The sequence below is a fragment of the Macadamia integrifolia genome, unplaced genomic scaffold (assembly GCF_013358625.1).
Source record: "Macadamia integrifolia cultivar HAES 741 unplaced genomic scaffold, SCU_Mint_v3 scaffold1712, whole genome shotgun sequence".
NCBI lineage: Eukaryota > Viridiplantae > Streptophyta > Magnoliopsida > Proteales > Proteaceae > Macadamia > Macadamia integrifolia.
The window spans coordinates 1-22,634 of record NW_024868321.1 but is presented as its reverse complement, the minus strand read 5'-3'; the positions used below and the strand labels follow the sequence as shown (position 1 = coordinate 22,634).

Sequence of the window (22,634 nt, the reverse complement as noted above, 5' to 3'; positions counted from 1 at the left end):
TGTAAGTAAAAATACAATATGTATTTACCATGAAACACATATATACTTAGGATTTTAAGCCAAAAAATGAAATTAAAAGACCCTTTGTATGATTAATTGAAATAATTTTAGGACAAAGAAGCATACAAAGAGTATTCCTACATCTCTCTAGGTTTGAATTTTCGATCAGAAAAGAATTTTGGGTTTTTTTTCTTTTAATTTTTGAAAAAAAAAATGCTGTTAATTAAAAGAAATAATACGAAAAAAAATATAAAAGATATGTGTTTGATTGGACATCTCTTAGTAAACACGTATTTTTCTGTATCTAAAGTTTTACGTATAAAAATATTCATATTTAATATACGTATTTCCTAATTACAAGATGACAAAATAAGGTGTTAAAATATGACACAAACATGTGCTTAAAGCTATATATTATTAGATTGACTCAACGCAAGATAGTCACAAGCCACCCTTAGCAATCCCCACCTTCTACTTGCCATTCCAAACATGATTTATAAACCCCCCACATCATTCGTATTGGATCGTCCGTATTGATTAATTCGTATCAGTATTAGTCGGTTCCTGGCCGATCTTGTATCGGGGTGGTTCGATATTTTTTTCCCTAGTATTTTAGAATACCTTTTAATTCGTACTTTTTTCCTAATCTTGTCCTAACAAGCCTTGAAACTTCATCCTCAAGGTTTGAGGCATAATTGACAGCCACTGAGTGTACCAAGAGTTTGGTGTGGTTCGACACTGATTAAAGTATTCAACAAGGAAAAAAAAGTCCAAATTTTAAAGAAGATCAGGGTATCCGGATCCAATACTATTTACTAGCTAAATCCTTGCTCATTAGAGAGAAGATAATTGATCACATAATAGACGGTTCCGATTAAAATGAAAAAATGAGTTTTGTGAAATTTTTTTTAATTGAATATCAGATCGAGTTTCTTTCCATTTATGGTGAAGAGAGAATTTCTTTACCAACCCTATTTTGGTTGTCAATGGAACTTCTGGAATAACATAAGACATTTCAAACATGTGTCTAATAAGGGCAAATTAATTCTGACCCTACATTTGTAGGTGATGAAGAGTACACCAATGGTGAAAGAAAACTTTCACCTAATCTAATAACTATAGGATAAAAGACTTTTTCTTCACAACATTCCACCCCCACCCCTCAACCCCACCCCAATCTTTACCCATTCTGGGTAAACCCAACCTCAAATGCATAAATCTATCTCATTAGAGAGTAGATAAATTCATTTAATAACAAAAACATATGAAATTTTTTTGAAATTTCTCACCTTCCAACCCAACCTCAACTAGATTTTTTTCTACAATTTCTCGAGAAGATATCAGTAAATTCGTGTACACGGACATAAATCTATGGGGTGAGAGTAATTTTGGCCCTACATCCGTGGGTGAAGAATACATCCATGGTGAAAGAAAACTTTCTCCTAATCTAATACATATTACATTAATGACCATTTCCTTGCGCATCTTTTATCTCGATTTATTGATTTCCGGCTTATAAACACAAATGAAATTCAAACATATCTCTATTAGATGCGTGTATCTATCTCATCCGTGACAAGATCGACTCATTTAAAGAAAAAAATGTGAAAACTTTTTGAATTCTTTCACCTTCAGACCTAACCCATGAAGTACTCTTTGAATACCTTTGCTACATTTCATTTGCATCATCTAAGAAAAAATGTTTTTTCATCATTAAGTACCTTAGAATATGTTGGCTAGATTTCGTTTGGATCATCTGAAAAATGATTTTTCAATTATTTCTGGGAAGTTATCATTACAAGGACAATTATGTGACAGTACATCCGTGGGTGTGGAGTACACCCATGGTGAAGGAAACCTTTCACCTAATGTAATAACTATAACATAAAAGACCATTTCCTTCATCTTTTATCCATTTCGGTCTACTGATTTCCAATACTATATACACAAATGAAATTCAACATATCTCCATTTCATACATAGATCTATCTCATTAGAGATGAGATCGACTAATTAATGGAAAAATGTGTTAACTTTTGGATTTTCTTACCTAACCCATAAATTACACATTGAATACTTTGGCTAGATTTCGTCTGGGATCATAAAAAAAACGAGCTCTTCCACCAATTTTTTTTTAGGAAGATATCAGTAGATCCACGTACAAAGACATGAATCTAAGACTTGGTTAAAAACTCTGGTTGGCGACGGCTGTTCTCAATCCGAATAAGGCGATTCGATTGATTGATTCCTGAGTTTTAAAATCATGCTTACATCATATGGGTAGTTAAATCTGAGACAAAGAATGCTCCCTAGTTATGTGCCCCTACGTCAACACAAGCAACAATGAGGTGGTGAACAGGGTGTCTAGATTCTCTACCCACATGGGTAGTTAATAATGGAATGGAATTTTCCTTGTATATAGCTGTGTCGGTTAGGATGGAGATTCTACTTCATTTGTAACTACACATGTGGAAAGGACCCCATGTGGGTAGAGAATTTGCATTCACGGACAAGAGCATTGGCGGGTGGGTTTATTGTATTTCATAAGGGTGAGGCCATCATTTCACCCTTTTCTGTCTTTGACCAAGAGATGTTCTTTTCCCTTTTGCATTTTGACGATTTGAATCAATATCTCACTAACCCAAATCGATCAGAATCATATATTTACAAGCAAGAGACTGCTATTCTTCTTCAATGTTCAATCAAGAACCTATGACTTGTATTAGTCCTTTTTATTTGCAGCCAACCTAATAAACCTTTAAATTATCCATAATAATACAATTAAACCAGCGATCGGTACTTAACCAGGCCAAGTTGACTGTTGGATTAAATGATTCCCTATCACGTTGACAAGTTGGTCATACAGTGTTCACTCTTATACTTCCTGACTGTTTGGTTTTACAAAACTTTGAGGGAATATATATCTGTTGAGGGTTGACAAGGAAAGTTAACCTTACAAGAAGCCTTATATGTATCTTTTGATTTTGATTTTTGATTCAAACGTGTACGCCTTGTGTGATGCCACGCTTTGATTTTGACTCTCTAATTAGTCCCTTTCTGGTTTTCCACACTTCATAAACTTCTCAGGTTCAATTCCTAGAATATGCTTGTTTTCGTGCATTTCTACATATCTTGACACAATTGAAGCTTGAGAAGTGAGATTTTTATTATTTAGTTATTTTTATCAACTAAATTATTAATTGTAATGCTTAGTAGTTGTTGTTGTTGATCTGGTCTTATTTTTTTTTTAATCAAGGTGTTCGGACCAACTTACATGCACCTCAACTAATCCGCAGACAGATTAACAACTATATATATCCTCTTCTTTGATCCCCAATTTTCATTTGATCCACTATCATACGTTGATTGGTTGGTACCCTAGTTTTTTCAATTTGATTAATGTTATGGCGGGTTCAATTCAAAAGTCCAAGCTTTTAGGTACGAGGTCATAAACTACCCAATAAGCGTGGGACTAATACCCCCTTCATTCTTAACCATGAAGCGCACTCACTGCACCATGCATTACAAGGACATGATTTGTAAAGCAAGCATTGGTGAGGAGTTTTGTCACATGTCTTTTTTAGGGAACCAAGGAAGAGTGTAGGCAAAATATTATTCTTCCTTCTTGGAGTGAATAGTTTGTTTATTTTTTTTCGCTTTTTAGTTTGGTAAAGGAAAAGGTAAATAATTAAAGAGAGTTTTCGGAAAGTGAGTTTTTGTATTGCATCTGTGTAAGGATTCCCATAACCCATACAATGCCAAAAAGGGAAATGGGGTTTCGTTGACGCCATTAATATTCCTCTTAAAGAATAGTGCTGTTTGAGCCCTTCTTTAAAAACCCATACCCTACCCCTATCTACCTCTCCTTACAGAGAAAATGGAGAAAATTTGCTTGCCGGTTCATCTCCACGTGCTTTTCTTCTTCTTCTTCTTCTTCTTCTTCTTCATCTCCTTCCCTCAACACTTACAGTTGCAGGCTTCCTCGGATTACATTCGACCACCCCCTCGGAGCAATTTATCCATTCCACACAAAGGTTCAGAGTCCGACCCACAACAGGTCCCCCCTTCTCTCTCTCTCTCTCTCTCTTTCTCTACTTGATTGAATTATCTGATATGAAGAACCTTTGTACAGGTTCATGTATCGCTAGTAGGAAGTGATCATGTGAGAGTTTCATGGATTACAGACGATGACAAGGCTCCTTCATTAGTAGAATACGGTAAAATACCCAGAAAATACGAGGCGTCGGCGACCGGGGTAAAGGAGTCGTATAGTTACATCTTCTACAAGTCCGGCGAGATTCATCACGTGAAGATCGGACCTTTGGAACCCAGCACCACCTATTACTACCGGTGTAGTGGAAGCGGCCAGGAGTTCAGCTTCAAGACACCCCCATCTACCTTCCCTCTTGAATTCGTCATTGTAGGTATATCTCAGCTTTGCAACTTGTGAACCAAATGGGTAACATGTGATTGCGGAGTCAGTATGATTCCGTGAAACTAATCAAGCCAAAGCTCTTGATTAATATTAATATTAATATTTAAAAAAATAAAAAAAAAAGGACAAATTCAATCCTCTCTCTTATTTGTCTTAGGGTTGTGGGACTCGAAGCTTTAGGAAAGGAATGGAGTCTAAAGGAATGGAGTCCTAGAGGTGTCAATCAGTCGGTTTCAGCCGGGCTGAGGCGTTGCTTTAGGAGAATTGGGGTGAGACTGAAACCGTCAAATAAGAGTTTTGGTCTCTAATACAAAGACCGAATCTCTTTGCTGCCTATTTGATTTTGGTCAGTCTGTTGTGGCTTCTTATCAGTTTTATTTTCTTGCTATCGGTCTTCAATCAGTTTGGGCTAGGTTTGAAACTGATAGTGGTCCTGTTATGACCTAGAGAGAATGAGGCCGTCGTAGACGGCGGTGTTGAGAGAGATAGAGATGGGGCCAAGGGAAAATTGAAAGGGTGTAGACCTTATTTTGTCACCTCCAAATCTGGCTTGATCGGATTGAGCTCCTTTGTGGCGCAACATAGTGTCCGGCGTGCATTCAATAGCTAAAAATGCCTTGACATGAAACCCAAGGGAGTCACACGCAACCCAGGGCATTTTTAATCGTTAGATGCCTGCCAAACAATGTATTGCCCCACAGAAGAGCTGAATCCGGCTTGACCATGATGAACAAGAACCACAACGAGATGATAGTTAAGGAGGCAAATTGAAAGGGTGTCTGACACCTCTTTTTTTTTTTTTTACTCGTAGGCATGCTTGACCATGATGAACATGAACCATCATGAGAGTTTAAGATCAGAGCTTAAGAAATGACCAACTTACTCTTAATAAAGTTGACCGAGTCAAATCTGATAGATAATCTTGAAAACCCTAGTTTCATGATTTAATGTCAGTTGATAAAATTTTTGAAATATTGAAATATCAGATTGGCAGACCAATGGAAAGGCATGTGAGAGAATATTCAGCGCATATTAAAGGGGCAAAGTGCTATCTTTTTGCTTCTGCACAATCAAGGTGTTTACTATGTCAAATTGACATGGTCCTTTTTAAATTGGATGATTATATTACACAATTTTTTGGGAGGGGGGTTCTTTTTTTTTTTTTTTGTCTAAACTAGTTTATAATTCATTATTATGAAATAAAACACTTGAAATAATCTTTCAAATGATTTTTTGAATCATGAAAATCAGATTTTTAATAGAAAAAATTTGAGAGTTTGAATTTCTAGGAAATGTGGATAGACCCAGTGTTGGCAGGAACCCAATAATCAATACATAAATGAAACTATATAGTCTTATTAATAATCAGGTTTGAGGTTTGGAATGCTCTCTCTCTCTCTCTCTCTCTCTCTAGCTTTTTCTTCAGAATGCTTGACATCCGAAGTTTGAATCTATTACCTGAACCAATAGATTCAAGTAGTAGATTCAAACTTAAGAGGTGACCAACACTCAGGCCATAGTACAGAGTTGTCTAAGTAAAATTTCCTTTTATATTATTATTTATATTATTTTTTAATTTTTTTTAGGTGAATAAAAAAATATTTTAAAAGTTCTAAGAAAGGGAAAAGAGAAAATTACAAGTCAAAATGCCATCAAGACAGACTAAGCCCATACAAATAGAAAGAAGCCCTAGAGTTGCTAAGGAAACGAGTAACAACAAGCTCACATTACGATGTGGCATAAGATTTTTCAAATAACTGAGAATATTAATAATATTATGGTAATAATAAGGAGCAAACCTAATATGGTAACTCCTCTCTCAATGTAAAACAAATTGGAATGTCTTCCCAATGAAGTTCTTTTTCTTTTTGCTTCAACTCTGTCTCATCCTCTAGTGTTTCAATCGGATGAATTACCTCATCAATATCCTTTAGATTTTCAAGATCTTCCTCTCCTATTTTATTTATTATTATTTTATATTTGTGTGTCCTGATTTCAGTATGGGATATTCGTGGAATTTTTGGATTATTTTTTAATTCATTAATTAGTAATATCTTGTGAATCACATATAGATGGCACTCTTGCAATTTTACGTACTTCTAAATTTAACTTTCATGTACTAATTAGTATATCCATTCGAATGATTTTTTTTTTTATTTATTATTTTATCCGTTAGAGAAGAATCAAAATCAAATTCCCCTATGTAGACCCATCATTAACTGGATTGGATTCCTGTTGAAGTCCAGCTGGATTTGAATAAACTCTAAAAAGTGACATCCTTAACGTTATGAATGTACCCTAACAGGGGATCTAGGACAGACTGAATGGACGGCATCGACACTATCACACGTGGACGAATTAGACTACGACGTGTTCTTACTCCCAGGAGATCTAGCCTATGCAGACTTTATACAGCCCCTTTGGGACTCCTTCGGCCGCTTGGTTCAACCATATGCGAGCCGGCGTCCGTGGATGATGACCCAAGGAAACCACGAGGTTGAGAAAATTCCCATCATCGAGAACGAGCCCTTCAAAGCTTACAATGCCAGGTGGCGCATGCCCTTTGAGGAAAGTGGGTCCACCTCCAACCTCTACTATTCCTTCGACGTCGCCGGAGTTCACATCGTCATGTTGGGTTCTTACGCCGACTTCGCCGTTGGATCGGACCAATACAAGTGGCTCCTAGCTGACTTTGCGAAGGTCGATCGGGGGAGAACACCTTGGCTCATCGTTCTACTTCACACCCCATGGTATAACACCAACACTGCCCATCATGGCGAGGGAGAGAGCATGAGGAAAGCCATGGAACCCTTACTCTATCAGGCACGTGTCGATATTATTTTTGTTGGACATGTTCACGCCTATGAACGATTTGTAAGTTTTTTGTCCCTCACTCTCTTTGCTTTCTTGAATAGAATGATTGGAAATATTCGACATGCACTAAAACTACTTAATTTTATTAATAAATTTATATTTTATATGAAAATTTATTACAGACGAGAGTATACAACAATACGGCCAACCAATGTGGTCCTGTGCATGTAACCATAGGGGATGGGGGAAATAGAGAAGGACTTGCTTCACAGTAAGTATTTTCTTTTAAAAATTTTGAGATTATTGAAAGAAAATGAGTATATCTTGATCCATCTTTTATGTGCTTCTTGAAGCTATAAGGAGCCTCCTTCTTCTCTATCGTTGTTCCGGGAGGCAAGCTTTGGACATGGTCGGTTCAGAGTATTCAACAAAACTCATGCTCATTGGTCATGGCATCGTAACGATGATTCCACATCAACGGTTGCTGATGAAGTGTGGATTCAAAGTCTCAGCGTTTCTAGCATTTGTATGGAGCCTTCTCATACTACTTCTACCAAAGATGAACTTTGAAGCTAATGTGAAGAACTTGGAATAATTAATGATCCCATGGTTATTCCTTCCTAATTGAAAGTATTAAATAAAATACTGCTACTAACTTGTGTTAATGCATGTATGAAATCAGAGTCGACATAGAATTTCATTGTAGCTTTGTTTAAAGTGCCAATAATTCTCTTGCATGAAATAAGGTAGAATAGACTTTGTAAAAAATGTATCTCATTTTTTTTTTTGGGGGGGGGGGGTGAAATAATGTAGAGTATATAAAAGTTAAAGTGAAGCAATAAAAATTGGAATATGGCATTGCCTCTTGTGATATGTGGCTTGGATGATTATTGTCCCTTAAATTATATGGTCTGTTAATAGTTCGATCAACTCATTTATGGCTTGTGTAACGTGTTTATAATCCACTTAACCTGTTTAAAACTTTAAATATCGATTATAGCTCAATTAGTTTAACTTTAATTAGGAACCAAAGACCTTAAATTGATGGGACCAATTAGGCCTGATCAAGATCAACCCACTTGACACTTCTAGTTGTATGGGTCACCTACCTAAACTTGAGGTTGTAAATTTAGCATTTCTAGTTTGCCTAGTATGCTTTTTGTATTTATGCATTAGATATCTTTTAATTTCCCAAATAAAACTTCTTGGAATCAAATTAAAAAAAAGAAAAAAAAAGAAAAAAAAAGAAAAAAAAAAAAAAAAAAAAAACATATTATATTGATCTCTTCATTTTACTTTTCAAATCGAATCTAGCTTATGGTAGGGTGTCTAAATCAAATCAAAATCGATCTTCTTTGATTATGCAAGACGGGCTCTTGTTGATTTTTGTTGGGATACGATTATAAAAATAAAAAAAAATAAAATAACCTAAAAGGAATTATCCGAATGAGGGTTTGTAAAAGCCTAGTGTAAATGAACCGAATTGTTTAAATAATAATAAATAAAAAAATTATTAAATGATTTGATTTTTGTTTTAAAAAATAGAACTATTTATTTAAACAGCTTGAAATGTTTACACGGACGGCGACCGAAACAGTTTAAAACCAGCTAATAGAAGATTCTGGAGTGTTAGAAAATTGTTAATATAAGTGATACTCCATAAATCATCTCACCAATAGGTGTAGGACACATGACATTCAATCACAAACTAAGGGACTTTCCAACTCAAAAGCATTTACTTACAAAGGCAAATAAGGTATTTTACCACTGATAGGGATTGGGACTTCATAACATCTATCTTCTCTCCATTTTCCTTTCTCCCCACTATTCTTTCAATATTGAACCCTATATTGTGGTCTGAACGCTAAATTAGACATTTGAATCTCATCCATCGAAGACCTCTCCGATGAACACTCTCCTGTTGGTTATGTGCATATCTAAACTGAGCTAGAATCTACAACAAAAATTATAAAACACAAAAACAATACCATGAAAATCCAATTAATAATAAACTTTTTTTTTCCATAAGAAAACATATTTAATATAACGGTAAAGACATATATAGAAGATGGTGGTTTCATAGTTCCACTACACAATATAATATACATTTTAGAAATAATAATAATAATAATAATAATAATAATAATAATAATGGTATAGTGTCACACCTGAATTGCACAACTTTTGTGGTGAGGAGCATTTTATTTAGGGCTACCAACTTTGGAGGAATAACATATAAGAAAACCATTTAGGAACCGTTGGATATACAGTTGGATTTTGAATTTGGATTTGGATTTGGATTTTGGTCTCATCACGTAAAAAAAAAAGTTGAAATTTGATTTCTAAACATCGTGATCAACCAATCCTAAGGGCACCGTCCAACACCCTTAGTCCAGTCTAAATTAAGAATTAAGAAGACTTTAATCCGAAGCTTAAAAGCACGCTAAGAAAGCGAGACCACTACTTGCCTCCTTTTTCTTTTTGTGTCTTTTTTGTAAGCATTAATGAAGATCACTACTTGCCTCCTTTTTCTTTGTGTCTTTTTTGTAAGCATTAATGAAGATGACTAATACCAAAGTGGACAAAGCCAGAATTGTTTGTGGTAGGTATTATTGCTTTTGTTTAACGTAAGACATTGAAGGAAATGGATTAGGCCTAAATCTTTAGGTTTAAAAATTGCACAACAAAGTCGATCACTTTTGACCCACAAAAACTGCAATAGTAGGTGTTAATGTATGACGATTGATGCCATCGTGCCAGTGTCACATCAAAACATGGTGGATGAAGAGATTCTCTTTTATATGGATGTCAACTTATGATATTCACTAGATCAATTGGGGAAAAAAAATGGTGATATGAACCAATTGGTTTGATTAGAGCAAACTAATTATAGCTCAACACTAGACCAATCGGTTAGTAAATGTTATAATGTCAGGACTAGCCCAATTATGAACTTATCATCATTAATATTTGGTTGTTGCTTGATGAGCGTTTGTTTGGCACCATATCGACTATTTATAGTTTGATTAGTTTATTTATGCTATGATTGCTCTAATTTCCCATTTTCAAACCAATTACAACCCGATCAACATGAGCACGATGATGGATTGATAATCAACCAACCAAATGGAAACAAGTCCGTAGTGGAGAAATTATGTGTAGGACTAAAAATTGGTGATCGTGACCAAATAGGCCTAATTGATCTTAATCGGTTCACATTGTTGTGTATTTTTCGGATTAAGGTTTTTCGTTATATATTTGTAGCAATGATTTCTTTCTCTGGAATGTAAGCAATACTGAGAGGTGTGATGGATGAGCATTATAACTCTATTCTCCATTGATAATGAAGCAATATCTCATCTCATCGGAGACGTAAGTAATCTTGTCGAACCTCGTAAATTTGTGTGCATTGCTTGTTCTTATTTTTCTATTATCTTCTGCATCATTTTAGGATTGCGTTTCTACACACACCTCATCATTGGTGGGGAGAAACTTTTGAAGCTTATGTCAATCATTCATCCTTTATAACAATTTTGATTCACTGTTTTTCTCTTTGGTTGAAATATTTCCAAAACTAAGTAGAATTTTCAGTGCTCAATTTAAAGAATTGCTGATGAATTTGATTGTATGTTAAAAGAATTGTAAGGATTCCATACAACTAATATGTTGCAACTTAAAAACTAAAATCCATTCTGAAAGGGTCACTGGAAAGCATGGTTTAAGATATCAGAATCGGTCTTGAGATATTTATTATTAAAAAAAAAAAAAAAATCTGGCGATCAGACAGGTTTAATATTAATCCAAATCATGCAAATTGAATAGAAATACATCTAATTGTCATTAAATTTTTTTTTTTTATTTCTATTTATTCTTATCAATCTAATAAAACAATATTGACCAAACATTGAGATCAAACAAGAATACCAATCTGATCTAATTTCTCAAACCATGCTTCAGAGAAGTCGAGAGAAAAATCGGAGGTAGAGAAGATGAACAGATCTTCTGTAGGTCGATCAGTTAACGTGATGGTGAGAGTCGAGAGTTTCACAGCTACGAAACACGAGCCTGCATGTGCCTTGCGGTTAGCGAAAAGCGAGATATTTTGTATTTTTGGATAATTTAAAAGATTATCTTTCTTTACTTTTTTCCTTTCCAACCAACCTACTTTTCCCCTTAGGTAAACCGGGCACTATTTTACACGTGTCGTATCGACACTGCCGTTAAACCAATAAGATCTGAGCCCTTCTTCAGGGGTGAAATGGTCAGTTCTCCCTATCCTAATTCTGAGAGCAAACGCCACTCTGCCTTTTTTCCAACCAATAAATACACTTACTTTCTTACATCCCCACACGCCATCCCCAACCTCCCAACACACACAGTACAGAAGCAGAGAGAGAGAGAGAGAGAGAGAGAGAGAGATTTGTCTTTGAGATTTCTTGTCTGTGGTCTTCAACTGTGTCATTGAGTGGTGAGCGTTGGGTAGAGGAGCATCGAAGTGAACTAGTGAAGGGAGAAGCTAAGTAGTAGGAATAAAAATGAAGAAGATTGAATGGAGCAGGTATAGAGGATTAAAAGCGTTGATTCATCTATTGGTGCCGCTGTGTGTGCATTTCATCGCAGAAGAGATGACGGTTCCCTTGCTCGTCGACGTTACCACCAAAGCTTTATGCGATAATGATGATGGTGGTGCTACATCAACCTCTTGCCCTCAGGCCATCTATCTTAACGGATTCCAACAAACGGTACTGATTCATCTCTCTCTCTCTCTCTCTCTCTGTTATAGATTCTCTTCTAACTTTTATAACTATAATAGCAGCTTTTGATCTCCATATATGTCGGATTGAAGCTCCACATAACAATATTTATTAGAAATTTTGAAGCTCCCCCTCCCCCTGTCCCACCCTCGGCGTCGTGCTTCACCTTTAACATCACTCGTTCAAAACGGACTGGTAGAACCTCTCCCCATGCGCGATTAACCTCCTTTACATCTATAGGCGACACTTTGCATAGCCACAAGTTACCACTACTCAAAGTTACTTATTTTTTTATTTTTTAAATATCAAAAAAATGTGGGACCCACATTATCTTCTTCGGCTTTTCCGGCGCTGCAGTCCGTGAACGTCAACACCTGCCGGTGAGACAACACGTCCGATTGTAGCATCGATCCATCGACCTAAGTTCTGCGGCCAATCTCTTAATTTCTTTTGCGGCCGCGTCTTATGTTCCAAACCTCCAAAGTGAACAAGCTTCACGGATTCTGCGACACGATTAGGTTTTCCTCAATCCTACGGCGAATTTACAATCAGCCTACTCGAATAGTGATGGATTGATGACAGTTTTATTACTAAATTGCTAATCTTGTTATTTAAATGTTCTATTGAAATATTATATGTAGCTAATGTGGACCATGTCTTTTTTATCCAACCAGTAAAATAAAAAAAAAATTACATTCGTTCAAGACAACAATATTACACCCTTTTATAATAATATTATTTTGTGTCACAGTTTGATTGGAACGTACAATGTCGTAGCTTTTTTTTTTTTCTTTGGTAAAATCTATAAGGTAGCAATGGGTTGTGATGGGCGACAATCCTTTGGTTATATATTTTCCTGGTCCACCAAAGCTGGCACTTTCTGTGCAAATGGGTGAACAATGTCCCCCACTTTTTTGGGTGGCGTTAAGGTATTCCCCAGTTAGTTTGCTTTCAGAATCTTTACATGTGGCTTATCCATGGAAAAAATATTATTTCACTGGTAGGTTGTTGGGATATTCAGGGTGGTGATGCTTCCTTACCTGGGGCAACTTGCTGACGAGTATGGGCGCAAACCACTGCTCCTTTTTACAATATCCGCCAGCATATTCCCTTTCGGTAATGCTCTTTTCTCTGAATAACAACTTTTCTTGACCCCTCCTGTATTCACATTCTGCTACTTCTCCTTTCGTTATCGTTCACCCAACATTTTATAGCTACCACTGAGTAATTAGGAAGGAACATCAGTGTCACATATTGTTCGGTTGATTATGGGCTATCCTTTCTGCCAGAAAAAAAAAAAGAAGGGATAATGCACTATCCACCAGTGGGTAGTAATGGTGTCAAATCGGAACCGAAATAAAAAATCAAATTCATTCCGTATCAAATATCCTAAGCCGAACTAAATTGATTATAATATGGTTATATCTCGGATCTGAAATGAGTGTTTATAATTTGGTTTAGTCCAGATTTGGATCTATGTCAAGAACTGATGGTTCTAATCGAAATCGAACCGAATAACATGATTTAACTTTTTCTTCTTTTTAAAAATTATTACTTGACGTAACTTAAATAGAAATCTGACGTAATTAATCACTTAAATTGTTTTAAAGAGTTATAGTCTAAGTTAAAACCCTCTTCTGTTGAGGAAGAGCAACAACCTTGTTAATGGACATTTTTATTTTGTCTTCTGCACAGCGGAATCGAATTTAAAACTGGATCTAGAACCAAATAAGAATCGAATACAAAACCCGAATAGAAATTGAAACCGGACTAGAATCGGACAATTTCGGTACAAGTATCAATTTTTATAACAGAAACAAAACCTAGTTCGATTCTTGATTAGACTAACTCCTTGAAATCAAAACCAAAACCAAACCGAATACCTGATTCCGGACCGATTGACACCCTTGGTGGGCAGGGCTGCAGGCCTCAACCATGTAATAATTCATGATAGAAAGGGGTGCTTCCCCCGATATAGGGATGCAACCGGCACAATCCAGCCCAAGGCCGGCCTAGGGTAGGGTAGGCTTGACCATATGTTTGCTGTTTGTATGTTATTTTCTACAGGTTAGGCCGGGCTAAACCTAAGGACTCAGCCGAGGTGCGGCCTGACATGTCCTTGGGCTTAGATATCCCAGCCCCAGTCTGGCCTGTTGCTTAAAAACCCAGCATGTGTGCTGAAAAACCAGCCCAAGTCTTGAATTTTCAGGTGGGTCCGGGTTCTCTGGGTCAAACTTGCACCCCTGTCTCATTATTTAGATCAATTAGATTCATTACAGCTAACATGTTAATCATGTTTCGATAATTCAAGAGTTTCTTGTTGGATCAAGTGTCCAATTGATTGCTTGATGAAATTCAGGCTCTAGCAAATGCAAGACACAGTAAAGAAGGCAGCAGGAGCACTGGATTTTGGTGATTTCAGTTCACATAGTATAGGGAATACTTAGAATTAACAGGGGAAAAAATTGGTAGTTTGATCAGATTCAGTTCTAGCAAGAATTCTATAGCATTAATCTCTATCAATTTCAAGGTTTCCCTAATTTCATTTAGGCAACGGGGCTGTTTTCATTGTGTAATTATTGCACGGCTAAGCAATCCTACTCTTGCATACTTAAAGGAATTAAATCATCAGTTCCCTACATAAAAGAAATAAATGAAATGACACACACTGAAATAAATATACTAAGCTTTCCTCCTGTTAACCAGTTAGCAAGCCTCAGCTGGCTTGGATGGGTGGTATGGAAATTCACTTAGCCTGCTATGTAATTTTTTCAACCCCAGGGGTAGCCGAGTTGGCAAGGGACTTTCTCCTTAGGAAGCGTGTGGTTTTGAGTTCGACTCCTCTTACCTCCTTAGGGTCACTCACATGGGGTGTTTAGTGCTCTTCATAACTTTCAGTGAGGCTTTTGGCTGGTTTATTTGAATTACCCGTTCACTGTTCTTATTGCAGCTGTACTTGCTTGGAGTGACTCAAAAAAATATCTTTATGCTTACTATGTGCTCCGTATGATTTCACATATCATAAGTCAAGGAAGCCTTTCCTGTATCTCTGTTGCATATGTGGTAAGATTGTTTCCTTACTGTTATTCATTTAACAAGGCTGGCCGAAGTCATAGTAGAACTAACATTGTCCATTCCATTGGCAGGCTGATGTTGTGGAAGACAACAGTATGAGGGCTGCAGCATTTGGATGGATTACAGGTCTTTTTGCTGTTTCAAATTTCCTGGGTAATCTGTTGTCACGTGTTCTTCCTGAAGATTACATTTTCGAGGCATGTTCTTGCTCAAATTTTGTCATAGTTTTAACAACATATGTCTGTATAATTTCTTTCCCAGTATACCTATTTGACAACACTGTTTTCCAGGTATCCATTATCTTGTTAGCAGTTTGTCCAGTTTATTTGAAGCTATTTCTGGTTGAAACAATTAAGCCAGTTCCAAGGCAGGACCAACATTCATCTTGTTTGGAAACAATTAATAATGTCTGTAAGAATCAATACCAATCTGTGAAGAATGGTCTAGCTGTGGGTTGTAACAGGTACTACTGTTTGTGAACTATGGTTTTTTTTTTTTTTGAATTGGGGGGGGGGGGGGAGAGAAAGAGAGAGACAAACCTTTAAATTGATTATACAAGGGGATAAACATATTTCACATATTTGGACCCAAAAAAGAATGTATTACATGTTTATGAACATATGGTACCCTTGGCTAAAGATCTGCATTTTACCTCCACAGCGGGACATTGAAGCAAATTGCTCTAATTACCTTCCTCTATAAGTTGGGAATGTCTGGCATCGCCAGTGTCTTATTGGTATGTTTCTTTCCAATCTGCTATCAACATTACTACTGAAAAAAAGTAACTTTTAGTTTCAGTAATCAACTTCTTGGTTTATCTACATTGAGAAAATCCCCACCATTATCATAATGATGGCCCAACCATCTCACCATAGTATCTACTTGATCCATAGCATTACAGTAGCATTCTGACTTGAATTTTTTGACGATCATTATGATTTCCTGTGCAGTACTATCTAAAGTCAGTTTTTGCTTTCAACAAGAATCAATTTTCTGATATCCTGATGTTGGTTGGAATAGGTTCTATTTTTTCTCAGGTACTGCTCTGGAGCTTCTCTTTTCAGGCATTTTGATACTATGGAATCTGTATGGATTTGTATATGTGTTGAAAGTAGATGATCATGTTTTAACATTTTTAAATCCTCCCCCCACCCCCATTCAATGGTGCTGAAATTTGGCCTCTAGATTTTGGTGCTTCCACTTATAAATCCTCTAGTGGGAGAGAAAGGAATTTTGTGCATATCCTTGCTTGCATCAACAGCATATGTAAGTTGTCCAGAAATTTTATTTATGGGTTTTCTTTAATTTTTTGTAGACTAGATATGAAGTTGGAATTCTATGGATAATTTTTTCCCCTCTACAGGGATTATTCAATGGTTTGGCATGGGCACCTTGGGTATGTATTCTTTTTTTCATTAGCTTTCTTCATGCATATGATTCAATCTTACTTTTTTGTTCTTTTGCAACTGAAATTTGGAACCAGGTTAGGAGGTTGATTGACTAAGTTTTGAATTTAAACTTAGATGTATATATATGATCATTAATTTTCACTATCCACTCTCTGATTATTCTGTTTAACCTTTATTAAGCCTAGAGGTATGCTTTTTAACCATTATTAAGCATAAACTAAACAAACTCAGTGCTTTCTGACCTTAGATTAGTTATTTTACCATTATTGATGGAGTCTTACAAGTTATCAATCCCATATGCAGGTTCCATATATCAGTGCCTCGTTTGAAGCAGTCTTTGTTCTTATGGAACCAGCTGTAAGGATGAATTCTCTTTCCTTAACCATGTCAATTTAGAACTTAGAAGTATGTTTTATCTATATCTTAGCAAATATGAACTTCATTTATTTCATTCATCTATTATTATTTGACAGACTTATGCTATTGTTTCAAAAGCAACAAGTTCAACCAATCAGGTTCGTATGTATATCTTGACTTAACATTGTTCTTGTGGTTCTTGATGCTAGATGAGTAGAATGTCCTGCAGGCATGTGATCTAAAGGTTTTGTAAGTTTAATTGTTGTGAAGTTTAAGGATTCACATTTTTTATGTTTCTTCAATTAAAGATTTAAAATGCTTGAAGTGAGACTTAAATATTGGAACATGTTGCAATAGTGCAACTTAACCGTTGCGCCATAGGCTCGCCCACTCAAGAAGATAATACCAATACCACTAAAACAATATTAACGAAATATGACATTGTAGTTGAAAAGATTACTTAAAAATTTCCTTTTTAATAGTAATAAAACAGTCGATGGAAGTTTTAGCTACCACGTTTAGTAGGTTTTTAGTTAGTTACACCATTAACTGTTGCTACTAAATGAAAATTTTCATTGTTTTTGTTTCAATTTTACATAATAACAATTTTTTTACGAGGCATTATAACAAATTATGTTCAACCAAATTGAGCTGAGAAAAATTCTGAGGTTGGGTTGAACAGAACTGGACATGAGAGCCAAGACTGAATAGACAAGCCAAACCCATTTATGAATCTGATTGGAAATGCCAATAGGAATTCCAACCCAGAAACATTGTGGTTGCAATTTTTTTGGGATAGAAGACATTGCTTATTTGGTAATTTTCCCTTCATCTTTCTAAGTTGAACTTGTACTTACAACAGGGAAAAGCCCAAGGATTTATCTCTGCTGTGCAATCAAGTGCAACTTTGCTTTCACCGCTTGCAATGAGTCCACTGACTTGTAAGTTGACCCTTCTTCCTCCCTTACCTCCCCCACCTCCCCCATCCCCACAACACACACACACATAGTTCAAGTCCAACTCAGATGCATGTTTGATACCAGAAGCATTCTAGTAACAGTGGGGTATGATCACTTACTGATTGAATATGTTATCAGCATTGTTCCTATCAAGCGAGGCCCCATTTGATTGCAAAGGTTTCAGTCTCTTGTGTGCCTCCGTTTTTATGGTCTCTCTCTCTCTCTCTCTCTCTCTCTCTCTCCAACCACCCCATCCCTCCCCTCTGCACCCTCTTTCTTTCAAACAAGTTAAATTTTCTGCACACTCTTCCTTGTTTAGGTGTTTGCTTTGTTTTTCGCTTTGAGGTTGAACTTAGACAATGGAACCTCAGCTAGTGATCCTGGGGACAACAGTGACAATATTGGAGCACCTCTCCTCTCATGATAACTAATGGCTGACAAGGTCATTATGGTAAAAAAAAATTACACAGCTTTCCCTACAGAAGTAAAGTGAGGAAGCATCAAGGCCTACAGAAGTAAAGTAAATGTTGGGTTCAAAATTTCCACTACCTGTCTTGACTATGCACTGTAAATCTTTGATGTGCCTATAATGCAATATGTTTTTGTAAGTTCTTCTGTGATATATGTAAAAAAATGAGTTAATCTATTGCAACTCTGTTTCCTCCCCATAATTATGTAAAGTTCTGGTTTTCTTGGTAATCCCTTTGGGATCACCACTTTGATGAGAAATGGATGCTTGGAATCTGTGGAAGTTCTGCACCAGGTCGCCCCTCCCACTTTAAATATCTACACATGGGTAGATGATGTGCATATATTCTAAAGATGGAGAAGTCATGGTTTAGACTTTAGATTACCATATGTAAAATTCCAAAGTCGGATTCAATCAAATACCCTGTTTATATCTATTGGCATGCATCCACATATATATATGTCCATGTATACCAATGCTTCTCTCACAGACCTGGATTTTCAAAGTTTCTATTTTGCAATGTGGCAAAGCCTATTAGGGATGAAAATTGATATGAGAGCAACATGCCAAGAGGTCTATCTATCAATATGTGGTAGTTGTTGGCATTTTAAATGGGGAACCTGATCGGAGACAATTGCTTGCTCAATTGGTTAGTGTTTATTGGTAGAGTGTAGGCTCTTGGTAGGATTTGAGTTCGACTCTTCTGTCTTCACTCTTCACCTTGTGCCTTAAAGGATCACCTCTTCTCCTCTTCTGTATCAAAGGGAAAAAAAAAATGTAATCCATAAAATTTCAGTTCTATACAGCTTGCCACATGGCCCATGCCACCCATGAAAACTGCTCTACTAAAAAAAAAATAATAATAATACTTAAACCCCCAAAACTTATGTCTTTAATTGCTCTCCAATTATTTCCATAAAACGAATAACATTTTTTTTTCTAAGCAACTAATATTCGATCTTATGCATTTATAGATAAATATTAGATAGGAACTCCCCAAATCCCAATCAAGATTTACTAAGATTTTGATTCTTTTGAATTAAACAAAACTTCCCTATAAACTGTAGAAACGCAACCCTAAAACGATGCAGAAGATAATGGAAAAACAAAACAAACAATACACACAGATTTTACGAAGTTCGGCAAGGTTGCCTACGTCCCCGGTGAAATGAGATCCTGCTTCACTATCAATGGAGAATAGGGTTATAGCGTTCTTCCTCACACCTCTCCGTATTGCTTGCATTACAGAGAAAGAAACCCTCGCTACAAATATATAGCGAAAAAACCCTAATCCGGAAAGTACACAATTGCCCTCAAATAAAAAATTCGAGCAAGGGGCTACACCCCAACTATGCAGGGGGGCCTCCTACCCCCTTGCAACCCCCACGGCCCGCTAACCAGCTAGTGGGACCACCGTCCTGCCTGTCTAGGTGATGCATCAGTACTCCCTGGATTAAACTGTGACGGAATACAAGACATCATACACCAACATAAACATCCAGTCTAAATAATGCTAGTTTCATGCATTGTTTTGTATCTAGATTATGATAGGTCTATGGGAGTCGCATTTCTTTTAAATGTTTTTCCGAAAATACTCCCTCATAAGAGTCCAATCAAAATTATGTATATGGTCCCAAATCTACAAGCATAAAAAGAAAGAAAACTACCTCATGGTCTTGGTCATGTTCCCCCTTATGAATATGACAGAATACCAAATTGAAGTAATGGACAAACATATGCATCATGGAAGTAAGCTTTTTTATTTATTTATTTCCATAGTAAGAAATTGATGAAAGATCATGGTTCTATGTATTGATATTGGATTGGTTGATACGATGAGTTCATATTGATAATGACTGAGATTCATCATAATACCCAGCCGGTTTAGGATCGAATATTGAAATACAACTTAAAAGAAAAAAAAAATGAAAAACAAAGATAAAATTGAGTAATTGACCGATTCAAGATAAATATAGTATCAAAATCATTGTGAAAGATGGACGAGGTCCAAGTTTCTCAGTTTAAAATTTTCCACATTAAATGATGAGTTGTTAACCATTGCTTTCACCCAGAAACTGCAATAACGATGGAAACAAGAAGACGTACCTCAAATGTATAGTGATGGTCTCTGATTAAAAAAAAAAAACGTATTGTCCTGAATCTCCTGATGAATGTGCCAGTGCCAGTGCCATCTATGAAGTTTGATCCACCTACGCCGGTTTAGAACTTAACACTTAGGAGCGCAGTCGTCCGGGTCTGGTTAGACTTGGTTTGACTTGGGTTGACCAACCCGGAAATTGGAGCCTCTCTAGTTCTCTCCCCTAGTAAGTAACTAAGTACCAGTAAGAATCCCCTTAAAGAGCTAGGCAGGAATATAGCAGCTCAGCGTTGTTCCATTGCGATCTTGTGGTCAAAGATTCAGATCATATATTATGATCATCCCCAAACCCTGTAATGACAGAAGTCTATAGAATTGAGTTTCTTTTTACCCAACGGATATTATTAACAAACTGTTTTACCATTCAAATAACATGTTTATAGCACAATATGTCTAATTTGCATCCGAATATGCACTCAAGGGATTCCCAGAAATCAGATACGCGTTAAATACCCAATATAACCATAGAGGATTTCATTCGTCGTCGATAAGTCGGTAGCTAGGGAGAAACTTTCTAGAGGAGTATTAGACTCTACAATCCTATATACTTACCTACCTCTTGTCTTTTCTTAGAACAAATTCGATTTACTGCCCATGATTTCTATCTCTAGGGTTAAAATTTTTTCCAAAACGAGTAGAATTTTCACTGCTCAAATCAAAGAATTGCTGTTGAGTTTAATTTATAGGGATCATTAAAAGTAATAACTCTCAAGAGTTACAATCCAGGAGAGTCTTCCAGTATCCACTGGAGAGAAACAAACCGGAGTGAAAGAAGACAGTAGAGTTTTGGGTTCGCTCAGTTGCCGTGATGCGACGAAAACTAGAATCCCATTAAACAATTATTACACAAGTACGACACAAGCCTTCACGTGCCTTTGCTGTGATCGTCCCGGGTCAGGTGTTGTACGGCACACGAAGAGGAAAAGATATTTTTTCCGTTTTGGATTTTTCCCTCCTTTTCAACTATCCCAACAGAAACCAGAGCCTACCCTAACTTCAATTCAATTAAATTCAGTCTCGTTATACCAATAATACACTTTCCTTTCTTCCAACCACACACCCTAGAGAAACAGGATAGAGAGAGAGAGAGAGAGAGAGAGAGAGAGAGAGAGAGAAGAAGAAGAAGAAGAAGATTTCTCTGGTTTTCTTCTCTTTTGGTGAGCGTTTTTGGGTAGAGGAACATCGAAGTGAAGGGAGAATGAAGGAGATTATATGGGGCAGCTACCGGGAATTGAGACAGTTAATTCATCTGCTGTTGCCTCTGTGCGTCCATTTCATCGCAGAACAGATGACGGTTCCCTTGCTCGTCGATGTCACCACCAAAGCTTTCTGCGATAATAATGATGATGCCAAATCAACCACCTGTCCTCAGGCCATCTATCTCAACGGATTGCAACAAACGGTACTGATTCATCCATTTCCTTTTTCTCTCTTTTTATAAAGGAATTTCACTTTTAGCTTCGTTTGGTCAACATATTTTCTTTGTTTGATCGAGCTTCCATATAAGAATATTTAATGGAAATTTAGAAGGTAGTTAGTTCACCAAAACATCTATAGAGAATAATCACTCAGTACAATTCCCTTTAGTTCCACGGGAGTAGAAGGTATCCGGTTTGTTGGAGTATACGTGGCAACATAGTGTACAAGGAGAGAAAGTTCTCTCCTCGTACGAGGAGCTGAGCCAGACTCAACCGAAGGCCCTATCACATCATGGAACAGTAAATTTTTTGGGTCTAAAATTTTCACATGTGTGGTTAATTCAAATGTGCCCTACATATCCAACACCCATAATAGGATTTGGGTCTAAAATTTTTTTTGCCCGTATATGATCACTTAATTGGTTAGTGAACATTCAATATTTGTTTCATTTTCTGCCATTATATGGGTGAAGAGGGATATATTTGAATATTTGAAAACATATGGGTGGGTTGTTGAATATTCACTCGTACAACTGGGTGATCGTAAAGATAGTGGATCCAATCTCTATGATCTCCTAGTATTGGTTCTTCACATGTACGATCAAGTGATCCTACATGTAGCTAATCCAAACTGGTATAAAGGAGCTTCTATAGTTTTTTTTCTTTTTTTTTTTTGGGACCTTACTAAACTAGTTACTACTATCCTTGTTGGGGGAGATAAAAGTATTCACCACTTATTAGTTGCCTTTGGAATCTTTATTTTATTATTATTATTTTTTTTTTTTT

The 22,634-nt window shown here is 36.5% G+C and overlaps 2 protein-coding genes across 6 annotated transcripts; both read left to right on the top strand.

Annotated features, from left to right (window-relative positions):
* Positions 1-3,773: 3,773 nt before the first annotated feature.
* LOC122064674 (purple acid phosphatase 22-like) lies at positions 3,774-8,120 on the top strand. Its single transcript, XM_042628435.1, has 5 exons — positions 3,774-4,057; positions 4,133-4,424; positions 6,741-7,309; positions 7,432-7,520; positions 7,603-8,120. Exons 1-5 carry the CDS (start codon positions 3,878-3,880, stop codon positions 7,817-7,819), a joined length of 1,347 nt encoding a protein of 448 aa, XP_042484369.1. The 5' UTR covers positions 3,774-3,877; the 3' UTR covers positions 7,820-8,120.
* Positions 8,121-11,612: 3,492 nt separating this feature from the next.
* On the top strand, positions 11,613-18,565 carry LOC122064679 (tetracycline resistance protein, class H-like). 5 transcript variants are annotated; one of them, XM_042628447.1, is made up of 14 exons: positions 11,613-11,991; positions 13,008-13,119; positions 14,954-15,066; positions 15,150-15,275; positions 15,369-15,541; positions 15,739-15,814; positions 16,029-16,115; positions 16,264-16,344; positions 16,442-16,474; positions 16,791-16,844; positions 16,961-17,002; positions 17,707-17,785; positions 17,942-18,012; positions 18,123-18,565. In XM_042628447.1, exons 1-14 carry the CDS (start codon positions 11,785-11,787, stop codon positions 18,225-18,227), a joined length of 1,359 nt encoding a protein of 452 aa, XP_042484381.1. In that variant the 5' UTR covers positions 11,613-11,784; the 3' UTR covers positions 18,228-18,565. The 5 variants fall into 5 exon arrangements, with proteins under 5 accessions (XP_042484381.1, XP_042484383.1, XP_042484379.1 ...); XM_042628449.1 differs by lacking the exon at positions 17,942-18,012; XM_042628445.1 differs by having other exon boundaries at positions 17,942-18,260.
* The last annotated feature ends 4,069 nt before the right edge of the window (positions 18,566-22,634 follow it).